Here is a 10,419-nt window from a genome sequence, read left to right as displayed (position 1 = left end):
ATAGCACTGAGAATTTAGAACAGGCTTAAGAAATAGCACTGAGAATTTAGAACATGCTTAAGAAATAACACTGAGAATTTAGAACAGGCTTAAGAAATAGCACTGAGAATTTAGAACAGGCTTAAGAAATAGCACTGAGAATTTAGAACAGGCTTAATAAATAGCACTGAGAATTTAGAACAGGCTTAATAAATAGCACTGAGAATTTAGAACAGGCTTAATAAATAGCACTGAGAATTTAGAACAGGCTTAATAAATAGCACTGAGAATTTAGAACATGCTTAAGAAATAGCACTGAGAATTTAGAACAGGCTTAATAAATAGCACTGAGAATTTAGAACAGGCTTAAGAAATAGCACTGAGAATTTAGAACATGCTTAAGAAATAGCACTGAGAATTTAGAACAGGCTTAATAAATAGCACTGAGAATTTAGAACAGGCTTAATAAATAGCACTGAGAATTTAGAACAGGCTTAATAAATAGCACTGAGAATTTAGAACAGGCTTAAGAAATAGCACTGAGCATTTAGAACAGGCTTAATAAATAGCACTGAGAATTTAGAACAGGCTTAATAAATAGCACTGAGAATTTAGAACAGGCTTAATAAATAGCATTGAGAATTTAGAACAGGCTTAAGAAATAGCACTGAGAATTTAGAACAGGCTTAAGAAATAGCACTGAGAATTTAGAACAGGCTTAAGAAATAGCACTGAGAATTTAGAACAGGCTTAAGAAATAGCACTGAGAATTTAGAACAGGCTTAAGAAATAGCACTGAGAATTTAGAACAGGCTTAATAAATAGCACTGAGAATTTAGAACAGGCTTAATAAATAGCACTGAGAATTTAGAACAGGCTTAATAAATAGCACTGAGAATTTAGAACAGGCTTAATAAATAGCACTGAGAATTTAGAACAGGCTTAATAAATAGCACTGAGAATTTAGAACAGGCTTAATAAATAGCACTGAGAATTTAGAACAGGCTTAATAAATAGCACTGAGAATTTAGAACAGGCTTAATAAATAGCACTGAGAATTTAGAACAGGCTTAATAAATAGCACTGAGAATTTAGAACAGGCTTAATAAATAGCACTGAGAATTTAGAACAGGCTTAATAAATAGCACTGAGAATTTAGAACAGGCTTAATAAATAGCACTGAGAATTTAGAACAGGCTTAATAAATAGCACTGAGAATTTAGAACAGGCTTAATAAATAGCACTGAGAATTTAGAACAGGCTTAATAAATAGCACTGAGAATTTAGAACAGTGTTTTTTTGGTTTAAATATACACATTTAGAAACAGTATAGCCAGTAATACATCTGTCCCCTCTTGTAGTCATTAGACAGGTAGTGTTCCTTTGTCAGCGATTGTGTCCCCACAGATGAGCACATTTCCCTGGGGTTGGAAATTGCACGTCTCTTGCTCAAGGGTGGGGAAGATCTCCTCTGAAATATATGCTGATTTTGAGGGGTGGATATACTGTATATTGATCAAAGGAACACATATTGTTCTATCAGTACAAGTCCTTTTTTCAGTTTTAACCAAATGTGCTGTTTAACAATTTTTAGGGGATCAATTAGATTTTGTAGTTCGGATTTGTACCAAATGATCAATCCTCCAGAGTCTCTGCCTCTATTGACAGAGCTGTGTTTCTGTGATGGCACAATTACCTCTCTGTAGCCTGTGGGACAGTGGGTGACAATGTCAGCCTTACACCATGTCTCCTACAGAATGATGACGTCAACATCTTTAAGATTTTTGTTGAACTCCAGTGCTAAACTCTTCAGTCGAAAGACTGATGAGTTTAGGCCCTGAATGTTCCACATGCTAACTAATAGTGATTTCATGTTGCAAAAAGAAAGAATAGCACAGTCAGAAATACAACTACTAATTTTTTAATTGTTAAGAGTGAGATGAATAGGATAAAAGCAAAAAAATATATATTATATATTATATTATATTATAAACTACCGTTCAAAAGTTTGGGGTCACTTAGACATTTCCTTGTTTTTGAAAGAAAAGCAAATTTTTTGTCCATTGAAATAACATACAATTGATCAGAAATACAGTGGAGACATTGTTAATGTAGTAAATGACTATTGTAGTTGGAAACGGAAGAGTTTTTACGAAATATCTACATAGGCGCACAAAGGCCCATTTATCAGCAACCATCACTACTGTGTTCCAATGGCACGTGGTGTTAGCTATTCCAAGTTTATCATTTTAAAATGCTAATTGATCATTAGAAAACCCCGTTTGCAATTATGTTAGCACAGCTGAAATCTGTTGTTTTGATTTAAGAAGCAATAAAACTCGCCTTCTTTAGACTAGTTGAGTATCTGGAGTATCAGCATTTGTTGGTTCGATTACAGGCTCAAAATGTCCAGAAACAAAGACCTTTCTTCTGAAACTCATCTGTCTATTCTTGTTCTGAGAAATGAAGGCTATGGGAGAAATTGCCAAAACACTGAAGATCTGGTACAATACTGTGTACTACTCCCTTCACAGAACAGCGCAAACTGGCTCTAACCTCAATAGAAAGAGGGATGGGAGGCCCCGGTGCACAACTGAGCCAGATGACAAGTACATTAGAGTGTCTAGTTTGAGAAACAGACACCTCACAAGTCCTCAACTGGTACCCGCAAAACACCAGTCTCAGCATCAACAGTGAAGAGGCGAATCTGGGATGCTGGACTTCTAGGCAGAGTTCCTCTGTCCAGTGTCTCTGTTCTTTTGCCCATCTTAATCTTTTATTTTTATTGGCCAGTCTGAGATATGGCTTTTTCTTTGCAACTCTGCCTAGAAGCAGAGTACAATAGGTGTGTGTGTGTTTGTGTGTGCTTGTGTCCATGTTTTGGAACTACTGAACGTAACGCGCCAATGTATACTGAGATTTTTTTATAGAAATATGATCTTTATCGAACAAAACATACATCTATTGTATAACATGAAGTCCTATGAGTGTCATATATGAAGAGGGTAGAGGTGGGTGAGTGGGGGTGTTAGGGGTGGTGAGGGGCTGCAGTTTCTCTCTAGGAGTCTCTACAGTCTGCTCTATCTGCTGTAGCACCCTCTTGATGACAGACAACTCCTTTGCCATCTCCTCCTTTACCTGCACCAGCTCTCTCCTCATGGTGGCTTTTACCTCCTCAAGCGCTATGGTAAGGCTCTCTCTCAGCTCCTAGACAGAGTTCTTCAGCTGGGACCTGCACTGGTTGATCCTGTCCTGTAGAAGCTCTGTGTCTGGGCTGTAGGTGGTGTAGCTGAGGGGCTGCTCCTTTAGGTCAGTAACCCATACCTCTAACTCTAACAGAGAGAGCCTGTATCTCAGCAGGCAGATGGTGGTCTTGACTATGTTGGTTGTAGGAAGGTAGGGGGCAGGATAGACCTGTTGTGTGGTTGTAGGTCTGGGCCTGGGCTCGTGCTGTTGGGGTGCCTGAGGAGAGAGGTCAGGTTGGCTGTCCTTGTCTTTTTTGAATTCCGCTATCTTCCTTAGGGTGGGGAAGTCCTGCACAAAAGAGCTGAGTGCAGCGTCACTGCCCTGGACCATGATAATGCCGTTCTGGTGCATGTTTACCATCAGAAACCTGTTTTCCTGGTCCTTCTCGCTGTCCTCAAAACTGTGTATTTGCCTTCCCTTGCAGATGCCTTTCTTTGTTGTACAGCTGAAATGCCTGGTTCCAGCTGTAGTGTGGTCTGTGTAAAATAACAGGTTTGTAACAGTCCTGTTGTGTGAGCAGTCTGCAAAGAAAGTATCCCGGTTCTCCATCAGAGTTCTGTGTTTAAAATGGATTCCTCCCTTCTCTGATTTGATTTCTGCTTGAAATTCAAAAAAAGGGGGGAAAGTCTCTCAGTCTGCTGCTGCTGGTGTTGCCATGGTTACCACCAGTAAACAGTTGGAGTTAGATGGTAAGCTAGCTGTCAAATTTGATTTTGGCTAGCTAGCAAGGTTAAGATTGGTATTTTAATTAACTTTCTGTCAATCTTGTCCTCCTGTGTTGATCTTCAGTTGTACAATTTGGTTACCTATACATGTATTGCTAATTTAAATGTGTTAATCTCACTCTTAACAACCAGAAAGTTATAAAAAGTCAGGAGCTGTTCGTCTGCATGACTTCTCTCTCTCTCTCTCTCTATCCATCTCTCTGTCACTCTCTCTCTCTCTCTCTCTCTCTCTCTCTCTCTCTCTCACTCTCTCTCTGTCTCTCTCTGTCTCTCTCTCAATCACTCGCTATCCATCTCCCTAATCCATTTAGCCACAATTAATAAAATAATTTATAGTATAGTATGATGCAATATTGTCTGAATGGATCCATCAGATGTTGTTGAAGAACAGATACTGTATCTCCTGTACTACACATTACCTTCAATAACATCACCTTCACAGGCTTTCTCCAATTACCCCCAATTACCTGCTCCCCAAGTTATCCTCCAATAACAAGTCCCCAATTAACCCCCTCCTGCCCCGTCCTCCCTACAAGCACCCCCTGGTGGCCGTGTGCTTGTTTTTTAGCCGGGGGCTCATTTCTCCCTATATCAGCAGCTCCCCTGCTCTCCTCTTCCTCTCCCTCTTTCACTCTCACACTCTCTGCAGGAGATACCAGACTGACAGATACTCATCCTCTCTCTCTCTCTCTCTCTCTCTCTCTCTCTGTCTGCCTTTCTCATCAGGATAAGATTTACTGTTGCTAGGTAGGGAGGAGGTAGAACAAGGTTTTGTGTGTCTATCAATGTTTTTTCATGTCTGGTTACAGGTGTCTGTGTTGTATGGTGTATATTTTCATTGAAAGCACTTTTTGATCATGTCTTTATGTTTACAGAGTGTTCTGTCTGCAAGGTCTTGGTTTGGTCTCTCTCCAACAGGTGACGGAACTCTCCCAGTCCTTAGCCTTGTCTCTCTCCAGGTGATGAGCCTCTGGGGCTGGCTGTGGCTGCTCTACTGTCTCCATGTCCCTGGGTCTGTCTGGGGTCTGGATGGAGGTGGAGAGGGGGCTTGTCGGCTGATAGCTAAGCCCGTCTCGGGCAGTGTTTATCAGGCAGGAGATGTGGTCATTGGGGGCCTGTTCCCTATCCATGTGGAAGCCCCTCTACCAGAGCAGGAGTTCAGGAGCATTAAGGGAAATTCTACCTGTACAATGTATGCAGCTTGTGTGATAGCAGCTTTTTGTCATTGTGTTTTAACTTGAAGGTAATGTGTATTCAGTTTAACTATTATCTCTCTGTTTCTTCCTTTCTTCTGTCTGTCAGTTTCAAACAGCGTGCTTACCGCTGGCTCCAGACTATGATCTTTGCTGTGGAGGAGATTAACCGTGACCCAGCCCTCCTGCCTAACCTCACCCTGGGGTTCCTGGCTTCTGACACATGCCGGTCAGAGGGCACCACCCTGGGGGCAGCCCTTGCCATGGTGACCGGCAAGGAGTCCTCCGTGGTGGAAACAGATTGTGGCACAACCCCTGAGGTTCCTGTCATCATCGGGGATGCCCGCTCCACAGCCTCCATCGTGGTGGCACAGACCCTCGGGCCGTTTGATTTACCCATGGTGAGGCAGGGGTTGGATTACAGGTTGGGATGAGATGATGACTCTTTTCACGTTACATTTCAATCTCTTTCTAGATTTCACTCTCTCTAAGTTTAATTCCTTCTCCATCTGCTCTCTGACTTTTACAAATTATAATTATCCTTGACTCTCTCTCTCTCTCTCTCTCTCTCTCTCTCTCTCTCTCTCTCTCTCTCTCTCTCTGTTCTCTCCCAGGTGAGTTACTTAGCCACCTGTACGTGTTTGAGTGACATCTGGAAGTACCCCTCATTCTTCCGTACTGTACCCAGCGATGCCTTCCAGGCTCGGGGCATGGCCAAGCTTCTGCGTCTGCAGAGATGGGTGTGGGTGGGACTGGTGTCAGAGGATGATGACTATGGCAAGTTTGGGGTTCAGCTGCTTCTCCAAGAGCTCCAGGGATCTGGGGTGTGTGTCGCCTACTCTGAGGTCCTCCCCAAGGTACGACCTCACACTTATGATCTGACAATAAACTCTCTCTTTTGCTCTGACTCCTTCTCTCTTCTAATCTAATAGAAACACTCTCTCTGATTTTCTCTGACTCTCTTACCTTTCTCTCACTGATGGTCATCTCCAAGGTACCGTCTAAGAGAAAAATCAGGCACATTGTGGACACCATCAGAGGATCTACTGCCAGAGTGGTGGTGGCGTTTGTAGGATTCACAGGTCATTCAGGGGTGAGCAATTACCAGTCAGAGTATTGTTAATGATTTGTAACACAGCTGTAGCAGTGTCCTTGTGTCTTACCTTGTCTTGATGCCCTTTATAGACACAATCATTTCCTAATTGATAATCTTGCATTTCATCTTGACTATCTTGATCTTTTTAACAATTTCATTCTCCAGGCCCTGATGGAAGAGGTTGTCCGTCAGAACATTACAGATAAGCAGTGGATTGCCTCAGAGGCCTGGGTCACCTACTCTACTATCGCCTCCCCGAAAAACATGCCCTCTCTTGCCGGGACAATTGGTTTTGCCCTGAAGAAAGCTGACATTCCCGGCCTGGGGCCTTTCCTAACACGCCTCCATCCAGACGGGGACTACCAGAAGTCCGACCCCTTCCTGAGGGAATTGTGGGAGGAGATGTTTGGGTGTTCTCTGGGGGTTGACCTCAGTGTGACGCTGTCGTCCAGGCGACAGTGTACTGGGTCAGAGGTCATACGTGAGGGAGAATTTACACCTAAATCTCTGTTTTTTTTCAAATTCCCAATGTTATCTCAGTAAAATGAAGTGTCAATCCTAGGTGAGGGGGAGAGCCAGTATGCTGACGTGTCCCAGCTGAGAGCCAGCTACAATGTGTACAAGGCTGTGTACGCCATCGCCTACGCCATACAGGATATGATGGCCTGTCGACCAGGGGACGGAGTCTTTAATGGTGGACAGTGCCCTGATATCAGGAAGCTTCAGCCCAGCCAGGTGAGAATAACATGTGGATCTGTTTTCAAGTTAAGAACACTAATTTTTCAAATCAGGATACAGTGAAAACACTTTGTAAGGTTTGAGTTCTAGAAAACAAAAGCCTGGTTCTAACTCTTAATCCTGTTCCAATACCCTTTTCTCTTTGAGATTGTTCATTATCTGAGGGGAGTGAACTTCAGTACTCCTGTGGGGGAATCTTTCCACTTCGACATGAATGGTGATCCGCCTGCCTCTTATGACATCATCAACTGGCATGTGACCCCCGAGGGGACGGCAGAGTTTGTCCAGGTCGGACATTTTCTGTCCTCTGAGGGATCGGACGACCAGTTTCACATCGACATGGATAAAGTGGTGTGGGGTGGGGGCAGCGGAGATGAGGTGAAAACTGTTCAGTTTGGTGTCATTGTGTGTGTGTGTGTGTGTGTGTTTATATGCGTGTGCATGTGCGTGTGTGTTTGTGTGTGTGAGTGAGTGATAGAGATTTATTTAGTTTATTACCCTGAGGCAGGCATTCAGAAAAGAGAAAGACATAAAGAAGACCAAATAAATAACAGGGGAATGGTATCTCAGACAGAAAGTCCACATGAAAGGTGTCTGAACACTTTTTTTAACAAGTCAGTTAAGAACATCTTCTCATTTACAATGATGGCCAACCCCAGCCAAACCCAGAAGACACTCCCAATCACAGCCAAATGTACTACAGCTTAGATTCGAACCAGGGACTGTAGTGACGCCTCTTGATGATTGATATGCAGTGCCTTAGAACCGGGGGAACATGATACTGAGTTTGAGATGTTTGTATGGTCATATTCCTGACATAGTCTCCAGAGGGGCCCAGCAAGCCTGCCTGTCTGTGTAATAATGATTATAATAGCAATGATGATGATGTTGATCAAATCAAATCAAATCAAATGTATTTATATAGCCCTTCGTACATCAGCTGATATCTCAAAGTGCTGTACAGAAACCCAGCCTAAAACCACAAACAGCAAGCAATGCAGGTGTAGAAGCAGACAAGATGATGATAACTTCTTCCTCTCCCCCCTCTGGTAGGTCCCTGTGTCTGTATGCAGTGCTGACTGTCCCCCTGGTACCAGGCATGCGGTACAGAAGGGGAGGCCTGTGTGCTGCTTTGACTGTCTGTCCTGTGCTGAGGGAGAGATCAGTAACACAACAGGTAGTCTATCAACTGTTCTGATTCCAATGCATATTTTTCCTCAACCCTGATTGGTCCTGATTTGGACTCCTCATTCTTCTTCCTTCTCTATCAGGGTCAGTTGAGTGTATTAGGTGTCCAGAGCGGTTCTGGTCCAACCCTGATCGTACGGCCTGCATCCCCCAGCTGGTGGACTTCCTCTCCTACAGCGACACCATGGGCGTAATCCTGTCTGTCATCTCAGTTTCCGGGGCAACACTCACAGCCGGTGCCCTGGCCACCTTCCTCTACCATCGTCACACGGCCCTGGTGAGTTGAATCATATGATCATTTATAGAGGTACAGAGATTAGATTGTGTCATATGATTTCTGACATCTCTCAGTCTAATTTATCTTTCTCTGTCTCGTTCCAGGTGAAAGCCAACAACTCTGAGCTCAGCTTCCTGCTCCTTCTGTCCCTCAAGCTCTGCTTCCTGTGTGCTCTGGTTTTCATTGGCCAGCCGAAGCCGTGGACGTGCATGCTGAGACACACCCTGTTTGGTATAAGCTTTGTGTTCTGCATCTCCTGTCTGCTCAGCAGGACTGTGGTGGTGCTGGTGGCCTTCAGGGCCACTCTGCCTGGAGAGAACCTGATGAGATACTTCAGCCCCACCCAGCAGAGGATGGGTATCTCACTCTGCACACTCATCCAGGTGAACATCTAGTTTTTACTATATTCTTTAGGAATGTAGTTGTTTCCTTCATTGACCATATTATTTGTTGTTGTGATAACTGTGCTTGCGTTTTTCTTCCACCTCCGTTCCCTTCCACAGGTGCTGATCTGTGTATTGTGGCTGGCCTTAGCTCCACCCCGACCTGCTGAGAGGGGGGACAGAGAGGGTCGGGGGCCGAGGGTCGTACTGGAGTGTGAGGTGGGTTCTGTGGTCGGCTTCTCTCTGGTGCTGGGCTACATCGGCCTGCTGGCCTCCCTATGTCTCCTGTTAGCCTTCCTGGCCAGGAAACTCCCAGACAACTTCAACGAGGCCAAGTTCATCACCTTCAGCATGCTGATCTTCTGTGCCGTGTGGATCTCCTTCATCCCTGCCTACGTCAGCTCTCCTGGGAAGTACACAGTAGCTGTAGAGATCTTTGCCATCCTGGCCTCCAGCTTTGGGCTGCTGTTCTGTCTGTTTGCTCCAAAGTGTTACATCATCCTTCTGAGACCAGAGAGAAACACCAAGAAACACATGATGTCCAAACAGAAACCACCAAGAAACACATGATGTCCAATTAGAAACCACCAAGAAACACATGATGTCCAATTAGAAACCACCAAGAAATACATGATGGACAAACATAAATCACCAAGAAACACATGATGTCCAATTAGAAACCATTAAGAAACACATGATGGACAAATATTAACTTACACTTACTCAAATCGGGATTTCAACAGTCCATTCTCTTTTGAAACATTAATTTCCTGCAATACCTTCACTATATTACTTTGTTAATATTAGTATGTGTTCTTATAATGTGTCAGAATGAAATACGTCTATATGAACAATCCAATAAAGATGACTTAGTGTCTACTCATGCTGGAAGAGTTAGTATTGAGTCTGTCTGACAGAACTTAGACCCCCTACACATGATTCCTTCGTCACCCAGTCAGTGTGTAAGTGTGTGTGATTGTGTGATTGTGTGTGTGTGTGTGTGTGTGTGTGTGTGTGTGTGTGTGTGTGTGTGTGTGCGTATGAGTGTGTGTGTCCCACATCGTATACCAAAATGAAAACAGTAACATTCCACTGTATGTTTACCCACTGTGGGAACCTCTCCACTCCCCATCACTCCCTCTTCCCACCCAGAAGACTCAAGGCTGTAATCGCTGCCCATGGTGCTTAGACAAAGTACTCAGTAAAGGGTCTGAATATTTATGTAAAGGTGATATTTGTTTTTTTTATTTTGTTTAAATTTGCATTATACATACTTACATTCACATATATACATTCTAAAACGATTAACGATTTTTGCTTTGTCTTTATGGTGTATTGTGTGTAGATTTACGAGGGGGAAAAAACGATTTACTCATGTTAGAATAAGGCTGGAATGCGACAAAAATTTGAAAAAGTCAAGGGGCCTCAATACTTTCCGAATGCACTGTATGTTCTCATATTTCCAAAGTTGCTGGAGGGCTTTGGAAACCCATGTATGTATTTGTGACACCATATATTCTACATTTTGTGGAAGAACATGAACTGCTTTGGAGACACGTAGTTGCAGGGAATGACAAACACATTTAATGTAGAC

At 43.4% G+C, this 10,419-nt stretch overlaps 1 protein-coding gene across 1 annotated transcript; it reads left to right on the top strand.

The window, feature by feature from the left end:
- The first annotated feature begins 4,912 nt into the window (after positions 1–4,912).
- Positions 4,913–9,395, top strand: LOC139385791 (extracellular calcium-sensing receptor-like). Its single transcript, XM_071131038.1, has 11 exons — positions 4,913–5,142; positions 5,253–5,544; positions 5,758–6,000; positions 6,138–6,236; positions 6,405–6,720; positions 6,802–6,974; positions 7,125–7,355; positions 8,031–8,154; positions 8,249–8,442; positions 8,547–8,825; positions 8,946–9,395. Exons 1-11 carry the CDS (start codon positions 4,913–4,915, stop codon positions 9,393–9,395), a joined length of 2,631 nt encoding a protein of 876 aa, XP_070987139.1.
- Positions 9,396–10,419: the final 1,024 nt, after the last annotated feature.

This window comes from Oncorhynchus clarkii, chromosome 27 (assembly GCF_045791955.1).
Source record: "Oncorhynchus clarkii lewisi isolate Uvic-CL-2024 chromosome 27, UVic_Ocla_1.0, whole genome shotgun sequence".
In the NCBI taxonomy this organism is placed as follows: domain Eukaryota; kingdom Metazoa; phylum Chordata; class Actinopteri; order Salmoniformes; family Salmonidae; genus Oncorhynchus; species Oncorhynchus clarkii.
Note: the sequence above shows the minus strand (reverse complement) of the source record. Positions and strands in the feature narration are given on the sequence as shown.

What these genes read in the sequence shown, in the direction of transcription:
- LOC139385791 (XM_071131038.1), top strand. Translation starts at nt 4,913, where the DNA reads ATGAGCCTCTGGGGCTGGCTGTGGCTGCTCTACTGTCTCCATGTCCCT. An exon ending in ACTCTGAGGTCCTCCCCAAG is followed by an intron (nt 6,001 to 6,137) that starts GTACGACCTCAC and finishes GTCATCTCCAAG; the next exon opens with GTACCGTCTAAGAGAAAAAT. An exon ending in GATTCACAGGTCATTCAGGG is followed by an intron (nt 6,237 to 6,404) that starts GTGAGCAATTAC and finishes TTCATTCTCCAG; the next exon opens with GCCCTGATGGAAGAGGTTGT.